The sequence below is a fragment of the Anser anser genome (assembly GCF_964211835.1).
Source record: "Anser anser genome assembly, chromosome: 3".
Classification (NCBI taxonomy): domain Eukaryota; kingdom Metazoa; phylum Chordata; class Aves; order Anseriformes; family Anatidae; genus Anser; species Anser anser.
Window position 1 is genome coordinate 114,957,061 of NC_139722.1, and position 21,135 is coordinate 114,978,195.

The 21,135-nt window shown below is 42.8% G+C and overlaps 1 protein-coding gene and 1 long non-coding RNA gene across 3 annotated transcripts in view; one reads left to right on the plus strand and one right to left on the minus strand.

The window, feature by feature from the left end:
* The first annotated feature begins 6 nt into the window (after window positions 1–6).
* Window positions 7–20,896, plus strand: LOC310898033. Its single transcript, XR_014582902.1, has 4 exons — window positions 7–498; window positions 1,569–1,633; window positions 11,054–11,125; window positions 20,796–20,896. It is a non-coding gene; the product is annotated as an uncharacterized lncRNA (long non-coding RNA).
* EFEMP1 (EGF containing fibulin extracellular matrix protein 1) overlaps window positions 17,783–21,135 on the minus strand; it is a 48,897-nt gene continuing 45,544 nt past the window's right edge. For both annotated transcript variants that reach the window (XM_083832387.1, XM_083832388.1), the window contains exons 10-11: window positions 20,889–21,084; window positions 17,783–18,973 (exon numbers count right to left, since the gene is read on the minus strand). In XM_083832387.1, coding sequence (XP_083688513.1) covers window positions 18,815–18,973; window positions 20,889–21,084 — 355 coding nt within the window. In that variant the 3' untranslated portion in view covers window positions 17,783–18,814. The remainder of the gene's footprint in view (window positions 18,974–20,888; window positions 21,085–21,135) is intronic.

The following is a 21,135-nucleotide window of genomic DNA, read 5'->3' on the forward strand; positions in this document are numbered from 1 at the left end:
CCGTCCCCGTTCCGTGGCGTCAGCGCGGCCCGGCGCCCCCTGGCGGAGCTCCGCCGGCTACGGAGCCCGCGCAGGGACAGGCGGCGCCGGGTGGGCCAACGGCACCGAGCCGCCATGGCCGGGGGGGCAGTGAGGGGAGCGCTGGTCCCGTCACGGGGCCAGACGTCACAGCCCCGGCACTCAAGGCGTCACTGTCACCTTAAAGGCCTAAAAGGAAAATAAAAACACACACATACACAAAACCCACCACATTTTGAATTGTTTTCCCCTGAAAACCGTGTCCCATGTGAACTTCTTAGGTGCAAAGCTCAAAAACCACAATAACACCTCACAAATCTAGGGCTGCAGGGCCTGCGAGCAGGAAGAGCCATGCTGGTGGCCAGCAAGGCCCTGCCACTGCCCCGCTCCTCAGAGCAGCATCCACCAGGCCTGCCACAACGCAAACTGCCATGTTCCCTCCAAAATTTGGGCCATCAGGAGACCACGGCTTAAACCTGGGTAAGATTTCATTAAAAATTTAAGGCAGTTTATTACCAGATTGGTTCCAGTGCTGTTTCAATATTGCTCGCTCATCGGTTCCTTCACAGGATTTTCCTGCCATTTTGTCAGCATTTGTAAAAACCACATTCATGGGCTTTGTGAACAGCCCAAGTAATAGTTTTTCTTCTGTGCCAACAAGTTTCTTACCTTTTTGGCAAGACAGAGCAGAAATAAAATGATCTAGAAACTTGGGGTTTGGCCTGGGTAGGGCTAAAAGCTTCAGTCAGACCCAGAATTCACTGCTGCAGTTTTATTTTGGTACAGAAATACATTAGGTAGCAGATCAAGAATGTTCACCAGGTTTTTAGCATTCCTGTTTGCTCTGCTGCTGACATCCTGGAAAGATTTTTGTGTCACTATTACTCAATTAAAATTCTGAATGCCTACTTGCTGTGAGCTAGGAAGCTCTGTGTTATAATAATGCATTTGATTTTGTGAGAGGGGAAAAAGCAGTACTTGGAAACACTCATATAATGCAAAGGTCACAAGTAACACAATCTTATCTTCAGTTGTTAAGCATAGGAGACAGTTAGTTAGGGCTTTTAAAGCTTAAATTAGTGGGAAGCCAACACACTTAAAGCAGAGAAATGCATGTTACAAGTGACAGGCAAAGAAAAGACAGCAGGGTAGCATTTCGTGGAAGGTGAACATAAAGCAAGAGTCTGTCGAGGTTGAACAGAACAATGTTGGAGAATTTAGGAAGAAGCATCATGAAGGCCTGGAGGAGAAATGTGTAAGGATGATTTAAAAGCAATCTAGAAATGAACCTCTTCTAGAAGGCACCATCCATCCCACACAAGGGACAAACCCACACAAAATTAGCGTGAAGTGTTTCTCATGAACATTTTACTTGTCAAGAGTAACCAGCATACAACAAACTTTTCCATTAGCTCCAGATGCCTGACGCTTCATCTCAATAATTTATATGTAAAAGAAACCGTGACATCCTGTTCTCCTAACTTCGGTGATCAATCATGTTACATAGTCAAAACTTGTGTTCTGACATTGTTCTGAAATCTTTCTTACAGAAATGCCGTCACTTTCAAACTAAGAAGCGGCCATGCAAAATGTATGCTTCAGGAAGAAAAAAAAGGTAATTCATCCGCATTACTTGTACCAAAGAATGAATTGTATAGCTGAGATTATGTATGGTTGTAAAAAGAATCCAGAATAAACATTAGAAAAACTATTTTTCAGATGATGCTTTTGAGAAGTAATGATCAACCTTGTCATTTTTTCCATTTGAAAATGCATTAGAAGACTTAAACAGTTCACAAACAACAGTAAGCATTGAAAACAGATCTTTTGACTTAAACCAAAATTATTAGATAGCTTTTTCCACACTCACCAAAATGAGAAGCCTTAGGTTTACGGGCTTAACTTCATAACTGTCATGGGCTAACATGTTAAGGCCATACCACTGAAACAGAAAAAGGACAAGAATTCAGATTTACTTCAAGATACTAGAAAGCAAAGAAAATTCATGCTTGATCACATGAAAAAGCTAGAATACAATTCACTTATTCAACACTTTGCCTACATTTTATTTAAATATTTTCCTCTGGTATTTTTCTCAACCTAGATGCTTAATCAGATTAATTAATTAATAACAATGTATACTGCCCAAGAACTATTCACTTCTAGCTTCTTCATGCACATTTCCCCATCTAGTTTGGGACCAGGATAAGAGATGTGTTTTTGTTCCAAAGTTATGCTTATGAATAGCAGATGCAATGTGGAGATAGGTTTCTCTTCACTGTTTTATTGAAATATATCCATCCAGAATCCTAAGGGCATGCTCAAAATGCTAATTGAAATTTATACACATACTCCAAGGAGTATGTTATAACATACTCAACACCACCACCTCCCCACCCCACCCCCAAAAAAAAAAAAAAAGCTTCAAGCAGGCTTTTATCTCTTGGTAGCCTTTAAATTGGGTTGGCCAGGCTGCTCTTACAAGAAGCCCAACAGAGAGGGAGGTTTGAGAGGAAGGACTCAGGGAAAGTCTTTCTTGGGGTGGTGTTCTAATCGTCCAATGATACATGGCACATCCCCACAGGACAGAACTTTCAGTGTCCATTCTTGGTACAACTTTTATTTATTTATTTATTTATTTTACAGTATTTCAGAGCAAAGATTGCTTTGAAAATTTTGCCACCATAATATATACAAACACAAGTCTCTTAAAGATTATGTTGCTCCTTTAGAAATTCCTCATGAATAATCTGACATTACATCCTAAATGGTCCTTAACATTTATGAGTTTTTGCACAAGTAGGGCTTTACCACCATAGAAGATAAAACATAAGCCCTCATGCTGGCTGCTGCACTTATTCTTTTTTACGTACACTTTCATTAAATGACTTCTTACAGTGCTGCTTTCACCCAGGCTTAAGTTTGTACACTACCTTACGGTATAAAATGAAATCAAACTCCTGAAATAGCTCTAGTATGAAGTTCCATGTACCTACTACTTTTTTTCATCTTTTTGAAAGCAAAACCCATTGCACAAGCTTAGCTATGTAAAAACAGTTTATGGGGAATGAGAAGAAAAAAAAGCAGCACTTACTTTGAATTAAAAATCTACCATTGCAGCGATTGTTTTCCTCCTCTTTTTACCGCTGTTGCAGATAAAGGCAAATCTATATTCAAATAAATAAATAAATAAATAATCATGCCTGCTACTGTCTTGATAAAGCTTCCCAACAGTGGCCTAGCTATACCAACATCCCCAGCTTGTACCCAGATGGGACATCTCAAGCTGCTGATTTCATTGCAGTGTAAAAGGCACCTATGGGTTGTGATTGGGACCAGCATTAAACATACCTAGGAGCCTGTTCATATGCCACACCTGAAAAGCATCTTTTATGAACTGGTAAACTTATTTTAGTAGGATTTGTAGCTCTCATCCTAGCTTTCAAAAACAGCCTTAGAAGAATATATTGAAATAAGATTTTACAACAACTTATTTTCTCTTTTACTTGCCCCCCCCCCCTTTTTTTTTGTCGTGGTTATCTCTTCTTTAATACCCTACTGTGTCTTTTCTGATAGCTTTCATGTTTTCCTTAGTTTGCATTAACTGCAATAATTGCTTGAGTAAATCTCCCTACTTTTTTCAGAAAACTCACTTGGATGGACTTAATAATCAATCGTTCCATAGCAGATGGGTGCTGCTCTTCTTGGGAAAGCAGTGTGTTGCCTTGCTACTTGGGTGTCTTCATTCCAGGAGCAGCAGATGGTTGCAAACAGGAGATGTGGCTAACTGCTTCAGCTCTGCAGTCCTTGCAAGCTGTGATGGTCTCCTGAATAACTTGGGCATCTCTATCACTAAGTAATTCTCTTAGGTAAATGCGTGAGCGCAGAAGAAACAGTTGCAAATGTGGATCTCTCTTTCCTGAATTAATGCTGTGATTTCTGAAGTGAGGTATACGTGTTTCTTTTGTTCCTGTTTGTTTGAGCCCTGAGGACCCTATGAAGCATGAGTAACACAGAGGATAGAATGGTTGCCAGAGGAAATCTCTTTTCTTTCTTCCAAAAAGCTCTTGGGGTAACTTTTAGTAATTGAGCTATGCGTGTATCTATACATACATATGTGTTTATATGTAGTCTATCATACACCCACTGTAATAAATGTGTGCAGTTTACTGTACTTTTTCAGCAGCCTGTTTTCAAACAGTGCATCCTGGTGATGTAAGAGGTAAGGTGTCTCTTCAGCAGAGGGCTTTCTGATGCTTTAAAAGATGTAGTGTTAAGAAGTAGTTGTGTTTCATTTTGAGTTGATGGATAAAATGCAATTGCTACATGTATATTTACTTAAAGTGTGTAGGCCCAGTAAATCCTTCATTTAGCATTTGAGCTTCTGTAAAGATTTCTATTAAATATTTATAGATTCTTGAATTTGCTAAATGTGCTTTGGAGATGGGTCCTGAGCTGGAGAGTGAGGGATGTTCATGGGATTGGGCAGAGCACAGCACTGAGTAGGTGGACCTAGAATACTTGTTCTTCATTTGTTGCGTTGTCATAAATGAGGGCATTTTGGTTGGAAAAAGGAGGTATGGGGATAAATGTGTAAATGTTGTAAATTGTGAAATCTGGGCAACTAACATTAGATGTGAATGTGGGAGCACAGTTGCCTTGAGCTGAGAGGCAGCAGCTGATGGAGTTGGAAATAAAATACTGAGAGGAAAGAGGGCTTTCTTGAAGAAATTCTTGCAAGCAGGGGTGAGGATCATCTATCAACTCACAGTGGCTGTGGCCTCATAGGTCTCGGTTTATGCCATTGCGTGTTTTGCAAGTCCCCTTCCGTTGCTATCCCAAATTCTGGCTGAGGGGATGCTACTCAGAGCTCAGAGAAAGGCTTTGAAAACCACTTTTTGTGGTGAGAATGTTTCTCTTTCCTTAAGATGTCTTTTATCCATGGTGAAGAAATTGAGAATACCCTGTGAAGACTTGCAGAAAGCTCCCTGGATGGAGGAACATCCTAAAATGAGTTATTTCGTGCACCTTTGCCTATTTAATCTTCTGCCATGCGATGGCACTGGTTAGCTGACCAGGGGAGATGGTGGTGCAGGCCAGGCCAAGGCAGTCTTGCACAGCGTGGCTTCTGCCCACACGCCCCCACTGCAGCTTGCTTGGAAATTTGATGTGTGTGTGCACCGAATATTTGTGGAATACTAGAAACCAACAGTTTGCTTTTCATTACATACTACTTCATAGGGCTCTAATCCTAGAGATGAATCCACAGCGTGCCTATTTGGTGTCATCAAGCAAAATACTCATGGGTAATTTTTAACTTGTGGGAATGAATGAGTGGCACAGGAGAAAAATAAAAGTTTTATTTACTTGGAGAGAAAGGGAACATTTACACAAATGAGGAAAACTTACAATTTCTTTTCAAGAGATTATTAGTTGACATTTGTGTGTGCACAATGGGAATACTAAGGCGCTGTTAAACCCATAGCTTAAAAAGGAGGACCCTGAGGTGTAATTTTAAGCCTTTTCAGGCATTTAAATTAACTCTGAGCATTCAATGCTTTCTTAAAAAAAAAAACAAACACACACACATAAAAAGAAAAATAAAAGAAAACCAAGGAAAAAGCAGTTTAACAGAGAAATATAAAAGCCCTCTGGCTGTATGGGATGATTTTAGTTCTCTTCCCAAAACTGAATTAACAATGCTTCTGATACCATGGAAGACTTCTGTCTTCACTCCAAATGGATGAGTGAAAGATGTGGTAATTAAACAAGCTGAGGGGGATGGAGGAGGGCAGCAATGAGGACTGATGGTGTGGCTCAAGTGGGCAGTGGAGTGTGGGGTGAAGGTGAAATGTGATTCATCTGTACATCAGATCTTGATAAGAAAACAATTGAAAAGATAAACTTGGAGCTCTTCTAATCTATTGAAAAGCTAGTTATGACTATGTAGCTTGGATAAGGCGTTTTGAAAAAGCTATTTAATGATCATTTAAGCTTTCGTATAAGAGGAGTGCTTGAACTTGGTGTCTTATTTTTTTAAACACACTTTAACAGTTAAATCATTTTTATATTTGCTGTCTGTGAAATGCAAGGCAAGTCTTTATTTTTTCTAACTGGCTAGATCGAAACTTTGGACAGTGACAAACTTGGAGCTTGCATCAACTCTATGGGCATGATGGAAGGCACGCTTGAAATAAAGCAGCAGCCTTATCCATTCCCTCTCTTTCCAGTTTGGCATGATGGTTTGCATTTTTCTCCTTAATTTCAAAGTAAAACTATAAATAGGAGTTGGAAACCGTGTGGATGTGGTGATTGATATGGGTTTTGTTTACTGTTCTCATCCACTTGCCTTAAAAAGAAGGTCTAAGCTTAAATTAAGAGCTAATGATCCAGCAGTTTGTCATCCTGTTCTGTATCCTTGATCCATTTCCAGCATGTTGGCTCTATCCTCTCACTGTGACATGTCATTGATTTTGGCAGGACTGGGTCAAGCCACTGTAAGGAGCTTTCTCATTTTACTACAAACAAATATAATAGAATTGGAATAACCTTATTTCTTCAAAATGACTCCTGGGAGTCCCTACATGTTTATGTTCACTTTTAATGTATTTTTCTTAGGTGAAAAATATCAGTGTTAGCTTTTGGGGTATAAAAAAAAATACTACAATTTCATCTAGGTCTCCTGATTAGGAGATAACATGTAATCTATAAAAAGAATGAAAAAAGGCAGTTTAAGGTTAATTTTTTGGGGAAAAAAATTGTCAGGGCTCAGTTATAAATCCCATCATCACTTACTATAGTTATACTTGCATGTTACTGCATTGCTGAAAGCAAGGTTTGTAAAGGAGTTAGGTATGTGGTATTCAGTTCTTGTGGTTACTTACACAAGCTGCAACTAGCTCAAAATGCCAGAATTGTTAGTAAAAGTAGTAGAGTGATAACTGTTGATAGTCATAAGGTTTTCTGCTCTTTAAAGCTAAGAATAGTCAACTACATTTTGGGATCTGAATGTGTGGAAGAATATATGAAGTTTTTAAACACAGCAGTAGCAACTGCAGCAGTCAAAATACAGGAAAGACTTTGGATGGAGGGAAAAAAAAAAAAAAGAATGCCCTGTTCTAAGAGCACCCTGAAAGCCCACATGTAACCCTTGTACGTTGTTTGCAACTCTTCGTATAGTGGGTATAAGGAGCATATGAAGGAAAAGCAGAAGTTTGTTCATGGTGTGATGATTCTTAGATCTGTGGTGCTAGACTGATTTCTAAAACAGCTCTGAGGTGATATTCCCAGGATAGGTTATACTCTATCCCTCTGCCCTTGGTTTCAGAGTCTACAGCCCAGCTTTGAAGAAATGCCTATCATTAAGTGATTTTTAATTGTTATTGCTATTTCAGGATATTTAAATGGCCATGTACAGGCATGTATAACCACATGCATGCAAGCTCACAGCAGCCATATTCAGGATGTTGTCAGTAATGTGCTCTCATTTAATTCAGCTTCCCACATTGTTTTTTCCTTTAGGAAAATCATCAGGTGTAATTTTTTTGACCTTTGGAAGGATTTAAAGCCTGGGTGAGGCAGAGAAGGATAGAACAATTTCTTGGCTAATGCTGCCAGGTCTGGATATTGTTGGCCTCCACAGCTAGGCCTGTGTCTCAGTGCCTTGCTGCTATGTGGGATATGCTTTTGGATTGCAGTTTAAAAAACAGAAAACAAACAAGCAAAAAAACTGCTGCAGGTACATTTGGGGTGTCTGTTCAGCTTCTGCATCTTCCTCCTGGAGGAGATTTCTCTCCTGTGGCTGCTGGTGGCAGCCCTTGGCCAGGCCTTAGTAGCTGGGCCGGGCCCTGGTGAAGTCTTGAGGTGGCTGGGGGCTGTGTGTCCCCTGGCCGGGCTAGTTACCAACATGCTCACCTCATCAGCTGTCCTGCTCCCCCCAAATCCCCTAGATGACATGAAAATGTGCTTTTTGTTCATATTTTGTCCCTGTTAGAGGTGGGTGAGGTGAAGCCTGCCTACAACAGTTCTGTGGGAGTTTGAGTTGTGTTTTGTGGTGATGAACTCTGCCACACAATACGGAGTTTTAATGCTCCTGTCTTCATGAAGCTGCTTAAAAACCTCCTTCAGCAGGTGCTTGTTGGTTTCTGAGATCTTCAGAAGTCCAGGAGTGGAATTTCATTGTATTTAATGATCAAGGTGCTAGAGGTGTGTGTGAACCAGTGATGTGTATAATTATTGTACAGGTTGACATGCAGATATTTTACAAAGCCTTCTGAAGCAGCTGCTGTAGAGCCAGTGCCTCTGGTCTCACAGAACCAGCCAGTCAGCTCTTTTTTTGTGGGGGAATTGATTGCAGTTCCAATGCTTTCTTGTAATTTTTAAAATACATTCTTAACACCCATCAAATGCAGATTCATTTATAAATGCTTATGCATTTAGAGGGAGTTTTTTTCTGTATTACAGGTAGACAATAGCCTCTAGCGGATCCAAGGCCCAGCTTGGTATGAACTGGTTGTATGGGCAAGATCTGTATATAATTGCTGCTGTCTTCCTAATTTTTTGTCTCCAATCTTTGTCTGGATCCCAGCAAACAGTGTTTGAGTTTCAAAGCCCTGCTTGGAGCTTCTTGTATGGTGTTGCTTCAGCTGGTGTTTCAGTTTATGGCTTTGGAGCTCTAGCTATGCCATTTTGTGGTACATTGTGAGCTGCCTTTACAATGAAGGCAGTTACTGTGCACACCAGTACTGTCCATTTATGCCTGTTCATCTTCTTGGTGCATTCGGAAATGTACAGAGAAAAAGAGATCTCCTTAAAATATATTTACTTCTCTGGCTAGGCAAATATGGGGATTTAATTGTTTGCAGTTTGAACATGACCAGTCACATTGGTAACTGATTTCCCCACAGTGGTAACTAGTGACAACCAGGAGGGGCATTGATCTTTATATTTGATCTAATTTTTGGCAAAACTTAAAAAGCTGGCTCATACCTGTGTAGCATTCAAGTTCAACTGTATACTTACTGTTGACAGAGCAGACTTGGGAATGAGGTCTGGCACCTGAGCAGGCCTGTGCTAGACTGAAATTATGTGCAGTCAAATAAGTAAACAAATCAGGAATTTTGAGACTTTCAAAATTATTGGGCTTTTTCATTTGGTATCTGTCTTTCATGTGGAGCTGACCAAGATGGACTTCAAATTTAAGCTTTTAAGATTAACAGCTCACTTATTTATTTCTAGGATATGTTATTGGCACTTTTAATAAGCAAGTGGGATTTAATGAACCCAGAAGTGTCTCAAAAGGTAAGAAGCATGTTGTGGAGTGATGGATGCATCTGAGCAAACAAGGTCCTATGTACTTTGAGCTGAACTCATGTGGTTTGAGCTGAGCTGCATGGCACTGAGGGCTCCATTTTGCATGTGGGTGAGGTGCTATTTTGCTGAGTGGTCCTTTTGATATTTTGGAGCCCTGGAGAGAAGCGTGTGAGCTTGTAAATGTGAACAGGTGCGCTTGAAGGAGGTAAAATAAGGTGAGCAGGAAAACAGGCAGGGCATGAGCTGCAAAATGTCAGAAATGCTCAAAACCTCCCATGTATAAGCTGAAGTAGCCTCAAGATGGCTTAATCTTATATGGGAGGAACTGGTGTAACTCAGAAACCAAGCAGCAGCTGGCCTTGGCAGCTGCAGTGCCCATGGGACAGACAGACTGTTCTGTGCAGTGCTCAGGGAGCTCCAGCCTGTTTCACTGCTGACCTGGGGGACATGTCTCAGTGCCATCTCCTCCTGGTGTCACCCTCATGGCCATCCTGAGCTGTGCTCAGTGCTGAGCTGGCCTTGGGAAACCAACCTGTGCATCCTGATGCTCAGGTGGACCTGAATGTTTTGGCCTCTTGGGGCTTGTGATGTTTTCCTGCTGGGGTGCTGTGGTGGGGTTTTGGGGGCAGAGCTGGAATTGTTGTTGTTCTGGATGGGTCTTGGTACTGAAGAAACCTGGAGCTCTTGGAAAATGTTCCTCATCCCTGCATTAAACACTGCTGTAGCATCAGACCTCACTGGATTTTTGGCTCCAGGCTTGCATCCGGAAGTATTAAAAAACTTGTGTTAGGCAGGAATGTTACCCTCAATATAAATTTCCATATAAAAACCTCTACTTGTCTTTTCTCTATGCATTCCCCCTGTTTGTCTCACTCTTACATTTTTTTTATTGCTGTTTCTGCTTGGCAGCCATGATCCTCACTGTGTCAGCCTTTGAGGCAGCTGCTGTGGGGCAATGCAGAGTGAGCTTTTCTTAAGAAAATGTTTTTAGGCTTCCTGTGAGCTCTCTGGGGCTTTTTGCCCACTTGCCTGTGCCTGGTGAAGGAAAATGTGAGCAGTGGGATGGGGCTGTGGTGGGGGAGTGACAAAGGACATGAGGGGCGGCCCCAGTGCTCTGTCCCCCCCTCGGTCCCCTGGCCTTTCCCTGGTCCCCCCGTGGTGGCATTTACACCTCCCAAACTTCGCGGGTTGTGTGCTGACGAATGGCCGTGTGGTTGTTGGCTCTGGCCTCAGCACTCCAGGGCATGGTTTCAACCATGTCTATGGAGACCAATTTTCAACATCAAAACAAACCAGTCTAAGTGGAATTTATATTACCTTTTAAAAGTGCGAGTCAACAGAGCGGAGGGCTCTGCTTCGAGGAAGCCTCTTGGGTTTGTTCAGGGAATTACTACAAATATTTTACATCCTTTCTGGGACTCCAGGCAACCTCAGGAAGCGGCTGTCAAAATGCCCCAGTTTGTGTGGCTGATCCAGGGTGATTTTGGGGCCTGTGGCATGAGAAAGTCCCCGTCACCAACTATCCCACATTGCCTGAAAGCATCATCTAATTTTCAGAGCAAGGCTGATCCTTCTAAACATCTAGACAGTATATTTTCACCCTGAAGCACTGTTTTTGTCTTGGGTGATGGTGGTTGAGAGCAAAAAACAAAACCCTTGATCCCAAGTGTGTGCAAATTTGGGTAATGCTAAAGGCTAACATTTCTTTTGTTCTGCTCCATAGAAACATCCCGGCTGTCCCAAGATGGAGATTATCCCTGTAGCTGTGTGACAGCAGTGGAAGGACTGAGTTCAGGTAAGAGAAGGCTGCAGCAGAGGATGTGGTGGGATGTCTGCAGCCCATGGGGGAGGCAGGTCAGAGATGGGTGATGCTGGGCTGGGGTGCTCTGTCCCCCCCAAAAATGTGCCTCAAATTATTTGAAGATATCAGTAGCAACTTCACTGCTAATTCTTGATAGGAGAAGGCCAGGCCAGCAAGCTTAGAAACATGTTTTAGTTACCTTGATACCTTGCAGGGGATGGATTTGACTGGGATGTTGGTACCAACAAAATTCTCTTCACTTGTCAGTGCTGCATGGATGTCATGTATATAACATGTATATAACATCTTTCAGGGAGGCTTTATCACTTCTGCCATGATGTGAACGTTGTACCTCTGTTTGTAACTTTGCTTTGTTTGCATGCAAACAGGCTTTGTGCAAACCACAATTTGAAGTTGTGTTAGTGCCATGTCGTCACTGCAGCTTCATTTTAATTTCTGCTAACTCCAGAAATGGAGGGGGAATCCTAAACTGAGCAATGAAACATTCCTGAAAAATGTTTGAGATGGAATTTAGCAAGTTTCAAGCTTCTATGAAGTAAATCGTAGCAGCCAGCAATGCCAGTGCTTCATAGAGGGGAAGAAAGGGCTGTTGGAGGGGACAGCTTTCTAATGCCAGTGGGAGCTGAACTGCAGATGGAGCAGGCTCACAAAACACTGCTGCTGCAGAAGTTTCAATGTGGTTTGTCTGTTTCCCAGTGAGAGTGGGGAAAATGATGCACGAGTCTGGTTTGCAATAGGACATAGGCATCTGTCAACTTGATCTACTCCATGTTTGCAGACAACAGAAGAAACTGCGGCCTTTGTGCAATAGAAGGACTATCCAATAGTAGTTGTTCCTAATGAAATCTTAGTGCTCTACTGGAGATGTTCACTGTATAATTTGGGTCTTCCTTCCCCAGCATACCAGAGCAGAGGCAGAAATCTTCTGACCCCACTGAGGTCTCACATTACCATGTTGATCCTTCGGGTTTGGTTTGCAATACAAACGTGCTGACCTCGCAGCAAGCGCTAGACACAGTGCTTCACGCTCCCCCCTGCCCACCCACCTCTGCCAGCTTCTAAAGCTCTCGTGAAACACAGCAGCCCCAGGAAACACTGGGGGCAGGCTTTTTTCTGTGGGGAAAGGCAGTAATGCAGTGAGGAGGAGATGGGTGCTGGGGTGAATGTGGATATTTGTTCCCCAGGAGCTGTAGAATATTGCAGTTGGCTCTTTTCCATTAACTTGAAATGTCTGAAAAATAAGCAGATATTAATGTGAAAGTCTTTAGTAATTGTGGGAAGTGTTCTTTATCCCCCCATTGGTACCTCTGCAGGAGCTAAGCCTGTTCTTTAATTACTGCCTTTAAGTCCAATTGTGTTGAATCAAGATCTCAGTACACTGTATTTCCTCATTTAAATTTGGAGCAGATTAAAATTTTCTCAGTTTCACGTTGTCTGGAGCCTGGTTTATTGCAGGGGGAGAGAGCAGTGAATGTAAGCTTTCAGTGTCAGGCTCTGAATCACTTTGAGGGTCAATTTGTGTCTAACGAGTGTGTCCAGAGGTGGCTTTCCTAGAAACACCATAATTTGCAGGGCTCTGGCTCCTGCTGCCTTCCCGCAGGCACTGCCTCTCAGCTGGGCTGAAGTTGAATTTTCCTCTTGAAGCTGCTGTTGTGTAGGAGTCGATTCACTGTTCCTTCTGTGCAAAATGCCTTTCTGCTTTCCTGACTCGGAGGAGCACTGTTATGTCCCTTCTTTAAAATGGTGGTTCTGGGGGGAAGCGACAGCCCCTGCAGAGTACAATCTGAGTTGGCTGAATGCTTTTGTGGCTTTGGCTGAGCTGGGAGCGATCGCTGGTCCCCAAACCTGGTGCTGATGTGGATGATGGATGTGGCACCCCCTGTTATTTCTGGTGCTGCTTTTTGAAGCTGTGGTTTCCACTGAGCTGTTAGACCTTGGTGCTGTCCTCCCAAGATGCTGTGGCCAGGTCAGGCTCCTCTGCTGCTCACTTAAAGCTGGGGTGGCTTTCCTCATGTGCATCACTTTACATTTATCCCCTTTGGCTTTGTCTGAGGCTTATTTCTTGATATGTGGGAGCTTTCCCTGGCACTGAAGGCCCTCGTCCTGACCCAACCAGCTGGATGTCATTGGCAGGACTTGCTGCTCCCCTTCTTGTATCAGCTTTTAGGCTGGCAGCAGGTCCACTGGTGTGCTGCCTGTGGGAACAGCTCTGGCACAGCGGCATTGCCCAGTTCCTCCTTCAGGAACATGATGCAGCTTCAATTTGTTTTTCTGCTCTGGTGTTGTCTTTTTTCCTGATCAGCCACCTCTTGGCCTCCTTGGCCTCCCGGGAGGCTCCTTACCTCTGCTGTGCCTGGACGAGGCTGGGTTTGCCAGTCCAGGCACTGGTGAGTCGTTCCGTTGGCCTCCTGTTTTTTCTCATTCATACACAGCCTCAGCTTCGCAGAGGATGACATTGATTTTAATAATGCCTTTTACCCTGCTGCTTTGGTATGTTGGCTTCCCCTCTGCAGCCCTTGCTCTGAGCTTCCAAAATCTGTTTGTTTTCCTAGTTTCCATGCCGCCTACGAAGATTTTGCTCTCTTGACTTCCCACTTGGGTGTTTGTTATATATGTTCTGTATAGGAAACATTCCTATATGTTGCACGTGGATACAACAGAAACATTCAAAGCGCTAGAAAATGTGACCCTCAAGAGGAGGTGGTTGCAAATTCAGATGTTTCTTGAGTTGCACCAGCAGGATTTAGGCTTTGAGGTATCTGTGCAACTTCCATGGTTGTAGTTTCAGAGTTTAAAAGCATAAATATGTTACTGTTGTCAACCCAGCTGGCAGCCTGTTAAATTTGAAAGCCTTTGTGTCTTTGTGTCCTTGTTCAGGTGTATGGATGGGGATGGTGGATCCTTGGTACAGTTCTTCTGGACCAGAATTGCGGAGGCTTTAGGTGATACCTCTTGGCTGGGAGGAGGTAGGGGGGTATAATGAGTGGTTCATTAAGCTGGGTGACAAAATGCAACGGAGTGTGCTTGAGGTGCCCTGTTTGGCTGGTGCTGCTCCCGTGCTGCAGCTGTGCCTGCAAGGATGGGATGGAACCTGGGGCTTGTTGAGAGCCACTCCTGTCATTTCTGGGCTGAAGCATGCTGGAGGAGATGCAGGGCACTGGTGTGTACTGGTGTCTTTTCTGGGACTGTTGGGGTTTGGGATCAGGAAGAATAATTTCCAGCTCAAGCGAGAGCAGTAACTGTGTGTGTGTTACAACAAACCCTGAAATGTATCTAAATCCAGTGTTTAGGTCTGTAGGATGCAGTGCTGTGTCCCATCCACACGGCCCCTAATCCTGCTACCTAGGTGTTTTCTGAGATAGCAGGGGACAACTTTCCTGCCTCTTTGTCACACTGGTGCTGTACAGTGCTTGCTGTAATTCTTGCAGCTTTTTCTACTGAGCGAATATATGCAATGAATCAGATGATTTAGTAAGAGTTAACGGAGAGCTTATTTCTTTTAAAAAAGATCACTTGTTCAATGTATGTAGCCTATATCAATACAAAATAGGACTGTATTTTTTCCCCATGCAAAAATAACAAGAGCTGTTGCACTCTGTCCTTCAAATTTGCTTTGGCAACTCTAAGCCATCTCCATTTTATTAAACAGCTCTCTTTCCTCCTAATATATACAGAAATGTTTGCTGTATAAACAACTTAACTAGACAGCTGCCTCTCCCCAGATACAAGATGCAGTTAACTTTTTGCCCTGTTTCTGTTCACCGGGGCTGATAACTTTCTGCTGGCCAGATGAAATAAAATTGGGTTTTGTACCAGATGTGGTGGAGCTCAGTGCTGTATTACGCAGGTGTTCCCCCAGCTGGGGAGGGTGGAAGCGTGCCATTTTGCTGAGATGATGGTGAGGTTTAGAAATGTGAGGGCGTTAAAAATAATTCTCCGTGTTAACAGTGGGCTTTGTCCCTGGTGGGCTCCATATGCCGAACAGCTGACTGGGGCAGCAGCTGTTCTATATTTTAATAGGAGAGTTATAAAGTTAGAAACATGGATGATCATTCAAAACATAAGCAACTCTTCGCAGTCATGGAAACGAGATTCAACAATAAACTTGCATTTGTGAGCCTTCCAAGCAAAATAATCCCACTGCTCTGCGTTCAGGTGGTCTCAGGGAAGTGAATGAACTGTTTTCTGTTTCCCTGAAGTTCTGTTTACTCAGTCCTGTTTCTTTAAAACTTTTTCCTCCCTCTTTTCTATTTCTGAGGAGATATTAAACTTTGCATGTGATCCCGATTTAGGTTCTTCTCCAAGTGACAGCAGATTTATATGAGAAACTTTCCTGAAGCGTGTTACTGATAACGGTATTGCTGTAGCAAAAGCTGAGTGAGTGCCTTCCCTTCAGGTCCTTCCTTGGGATTTCTCTGTTCCTTTCAACCCAAGCAGTTATTTAAGCTCTTGTAGCAGTTTTGCTGGGACTCCCCATCCTTAGGATAGGATGAACCTGTTAACGCGCAGGTTTTCTGGCACAGCGCTGCGTACAAATCCTCTCCTTGCTAAGGCACCTTCTGCTTTTGCTTATGGGCTTTTTGGATAAGCATAGGCTCCATCACATACCACATGCCTATCTGAAACAACACCAGTTGCCCTCTTCCAGCTCCTCAGTCCTGCCCCAGTTTTGTTTTGGAGGGGCTGCTGCTGTTCCTGCTCCTGCGGGAGCGCTGTGGTTCCTGTTGCATGGGTCAGCGGGGTGCACACCCATCGGCTGTGTCCTGGGCTCAGCAGGCCCACATCCAAGTGATGGTAAGCAGCTGGATCTGTGCTCCTGAGCAGCGTGGTAGCTCCTGGCTTGGCTGGTTTGGGTTGCAAGCTGTCTTGCATTGACCTGAATATTGCAAATATATGGGGAGCGGGGTAGTTGGCAGGGCAGTTTGCGCAGAAATAAATGGTTTATGTCAAGGCCATGAGCATGATGAGATGTGGAGGAATGGGCAGGCTGGACTTGCAACTGCCTTTGTTTTTATGCCATTGGATGCATGTGCCGAAGCTAAGAACGTATGTGGTTCCTGCAGTATGTACAAGCTTCCTGGGTTTACCAGGAAATCCAGGTAAATTGCCTGGATTTGGGTATTATCCACCAAAGTATGTTGTATTTACGTACACATACATAAATGATAATTTGGGGTCATTGTCAGATAAGCAGAGATTCAAAAGGGAAGTTACTCAAGCGCCTGGTGCACTGATGGCATTCTAAAGGCACTGTGGATTTGCAGCCGAGTGAAAGGAGCGTGCTCGGGGCTGGTGGGGCTGCAAACTGGAGTGGATACAGCAGCTGTGGTCCTGGCCAGGCCTCTTGCTGCTACGGGACAGGGTGGTTGTGCAGCTGTCACAAATGCTCCTCTGCTTTCCCAGTGATTGCAAGTGTGTGCTGGTGATAAAATTGGTGTAAATAAGCAGCCTGTTTGTGTTGGCGGAGCTTGAAGGCAGAGTGAGTCCTTGGGGCAGGGCCTGGCAGTGAGGGGCACACCAGGGATGGTTTGTGGCTCTTGAGCTCGCAGCAGGGGCTGGCCCCGTGCTCTGTGGGTGCTGGGGCTTAAGGAGGTGAAGCTATTTTGGCTCTGCTGGATGTGGGAAAATAGCCCTTTTTTAAACCTAGAAACAACGAAATTAATTCTTTACTAGAGTGGGTGATGCTGTATTATGCTATTTAGGAATTTAAATACCTGAGGTGTCTACCTTCCCACTAGGGTGGGGTAGGGAGCTACCTGTCAGACCCAGCAGGCTTGTAGAGATGAATGGGGAGAGGAAGGAGCTTCCCGTGAGCCAAACTTTGCATGTCAGAGGGCGTGGTGAGTGTGTTTGCTGTGGAAAACTGATTAAATGCCTCCATCTGGCTCGGTGTTGGTGAGTTCCTTTTTGTGGAGGAGGTTGAAGGCTACCTGTGGTCTTACCCCACAGCCCTGGGGCCCCAGGCAATGACAGCGTGACCTTGTGCCAGCGCTATTTATTTTTCTGGCCTGTGCCACAACCGTGTGCTCTGACCCTGTTGGCAGCCAGAGTATTTGCTTAAAGCCACAAATGAGTGCCTGAAGGAACGACTGCTGGGTAATAGGGTCCTGTTCTGCAATTTGTCTGAGCGTGGGGGACATGTTGCCCCAAACTGGAGCGGTTGTGGCCGATTCCAAGTTGTATCCTGGAGCGTGGTTTGCTGTGCGTCCTGGGACCTCTGGATGCCAGATCCTTCAGCCACACTCGGTGCTTCTCTTTGGGCACAGCCCCTGGAAGCCCTCACTGTGGGTGACTCAGTCACTCAGTAAATCTGAATCCATGGGTCTCTACCGCAAGCGGGTTTTGTGTGTGTAATGTATCCATTATTCAAGTATCTTCTACAGAAAATGAACTTCAAGTAGAATAGAGGTTCCTTCCTTTAGACCACCAGCTAACTAGTGACATGTATGTGTTGGTATGTTTTTCTTTTGGCATTTTTCTTAATGGCATTAAAACTCAGTAGGTAAAGTTTGTCCTTCCACAAAGGCATTGCAGAACTCGGGGGGCCTTTGCTGACTTCCACAGTAGGTGAATATTCACCCCTCTAATGTGGTTAAGATTTGGTCAGACAAACAAAAAGGAGTAAATACATTATGGTAAGAGATCTTTATTAAAAATTTTGTACATCGAAGGATTAACTGCTACATTTTAAACAAGAAATAAGATTTTACATATTACAAAAGATGCTATTAGTTCTTGAATTAGAAATAAATTTTATGAACACTGTACATGATGCATCCAAATTATAAGAGCAGGAATAGGACAGTGCCTGAAAATATATGATATAACTTAAGCAAATGCACTTAATTTGTAGAATGCAACATATTTCTGGAAAAACGGCATGTTAACTTCTGTCTGAAAATGCTGTATCCCTCTAACCAGTAACCACCAACAGTGTTCTTGGGAGCAAGCACTGACGCAAGTGCCCAGCATGGTGTTTTTCCATTTGGAGTTTTTCATTGTTGGAGAAACTTTCTTACTATGGTCTGTTTGTCTTGGAGACAGCAGAATGGCACAGTTAACACAATCTGCATATAAAAACCCAATGCAAAACACTTCTTACAACATAACTTTACCCCCAACCCAGATTAGAAAAACCAACTGATAGCACATAAATGTCTACAGAAATAGATTTTTATTGACTTATTTTTGTTACAAAGTTAGTTAAAAAGAAATATATTTTAGCTTATCAGATAACCGGTACTTTGTGTATCATTCATACTATATTTTTTTCCTTTTGAGATTGTCAGTAGCTGCATTAGAATTTAAAAATAAAAACAACAAAAGATCACCTTTAATTGCATGACCTATTTGGCTAGAAAGGGTGTGAAGTTTTACAGGAGAGTATGAACATACAGTTCTCATACGAAAGTGTAGTATGTATCTAGGCCAAGTAAGGTAATAAAAAAGATTGAAATCTTTATACAGAAAGTGACAATGCCCATGTTATACTATGGAACACATCTACTAATTTTGAATTACACGTGTAATGTGTGGATTAAAGATATCACTTTACTAAACAAATAAAAAAAGAGCAAAATCTATAAATAAAATAGTAAGTGCTTTCTTTAAGATAATATTCTTTGGCTGCTTTAAGTGCCAGCGGAGGGTTACTGGAAACCCCTAAAATGCATAAGGTCCCACTATTATCGTTAGCCTCAACACCGAGCTTGTACGGTAATTCAAGCTGTTGACTGTTAGCATCTCCAGATCCACGATGTGTTCTCTTGGTCCCGATAGGGATTTCACCAGCACCAGCATTGCACTTACGGCACTTGTTTGCTGAAAGAAAGGAGGGAAAAAGTTTAATTCAAATTTAAAAAGATTCCCTAGCTGTATCAAGGGACTGCTTGTGTGTTACTGCGCCACAAAAATGCTCTGTCTCAGCGCAGAGATGCACAATGTAAGTATTATTTTAACATTTTTAAATGGTTATGACTAATCTCACACCTGGCTTTGCTGGAGGGGAAGCTTTACCTGACTAGGGCTCAGAGGAATAAACTGCGCTGCAAAATCTGTTCCTCTTTATACTGACTCTCCTAAAGGATCTGAAAAGTGGTAATCTATCCCAGGATGTTTTTTTGTTTTATCCCCATCTATCAGCTTTTAAAATACATGAAAAATAAGTACACCAAGAGAAACCTAATGTATTTAACAGTGATGTAGCTTGTTCAGTGGAGGAAACTCTAAGTCCGTGCCATGGCTCATACTCCAGAAGCTGTTTTCCCTGAAAAACTGGGAATTCTTGCAACTTCTATGCCTGTTGCTGCCCTTCTCATAGCCCCCTGGGGCTCTTTCCAGGCGTTGTGCTGCTGGCCCTGTGACATGACTGAAAGATGGCATGCCACTGGCTTGTAAAAAGGCTTCAAAATGTACAGATGATAAAAAGGGTACACATCTCTCCCTTTACCTATGATAATTTTTTCCCTATGTGGACTGAGTAGGTTAAACAAAGGAATCCATGTCCAGAGACCTCGCTCAGACTTGACTCAAACAATGGGAATAATTTCTAGGTAAGCCTTTGTTTACTGCGGTGCTTTGGCAGGAATAAACACATACTTCCTTATTTAAGACCTGTGATTTCTTGTTGGGTGGCAACAGAAGATTGGAATTGTCAGTCTAAAAGTCGGTCTGGAGGCTGGGTTGGAGTCCTATCCTACCTAGAGCTGGAGCGAACTTGTTCTTAAGAGTTGTCGACCTTAAATAACAGTTGGTATTTTGGGAGTAGGCATGGGGTTTTGATGTGCAATAAATCCAGGGAAGAGAAATCCAGGGAAGAGCACTGGCTTACAGGCAGTACCAGAACAAGTCAGACAAGTGAGGAGTTCCTTGTTCCCATTTTGGGGAGACTTGGTGTAAATAGGCAATGCCATATCTTGGTTTACTTTTCTATTGTACTATTAAAACACTGAAATCTTTGGATTTGTAGAAAAATAGATAAATGAAAACTTTCTAACTAATAACTCTGTTTTAAATTTTCTGGGCTGTTTCTGTTTTACTGAGTGTAAAGCCACATGAAACAAAGGATTTTCCAGGAATTTGTCCATATTAAGCTTACAAAAAAAATCTGATTTCAAAAATCTTAAGGTAGATGTTACAGACAGTTTCATTCATGCGTATCTACTCGCATTCGTTGTACCAGCAGGAAATACTGCTGCCATAAGTCACTTGAACTTCTGGTTTTCTGAAACTGCTGCAGCACTGAAGAAAAAGTTCTCGTTCAACACAATCTTGGTTGCAAGTTTGTCTGAATTTATCATTTGAAATCAGCACTCCATCCCAAGCTATTCCTGACTTAATTTCTTTTTTGTGTGTGGGGAATTAAAAATGTACAAAGAATCTTTCTATGACCCTCTTCTAAATACATACACATGGGACATTGGTGCAGGGTGAAAAGCAGAGCTGTTTTGTGAATCTGATGTGATTGCTAAATATTCATGAATGTTACTGGTGTTCCTTTCAAGTGACTACAGTGGGTTGATTCTCAGTCTGTGGAGTTATTGGACAGAGCAGGTAAAAGCTTTTTGAAGTCTGTAAACCAAGTACATTCAATAAGGGAATATTAAAAAGCTGATAAACTTTCTATGCTGTATTTCTCTTATAGGGACACTTGATGGAGTTCTCAAAATGGCACGACACCTTGGTAGCACCAGTGGTTTTATATCCTGCTCATGGTCTGACTTCAACCAATACTCACTCTCAGGTAAAATTCTCCATTTTCATTTCCAGACTTGATCCGGAATGTGTTAATAGTATTAGGATAAATAGTGGTTGCCTGAATCTGGAAGATATCAGAGGGCACTGTTCTGTCTGAACGGATGCTCATGTATTTGTACACAACAGAGTAAGGCAGCTCTCGGCAAATGGCATTTGATACAGGGCAGACACAGCGGCTGAAAAACAAAAATGGATAAACTTGATACTTGAAAACATGATTTCTGTTG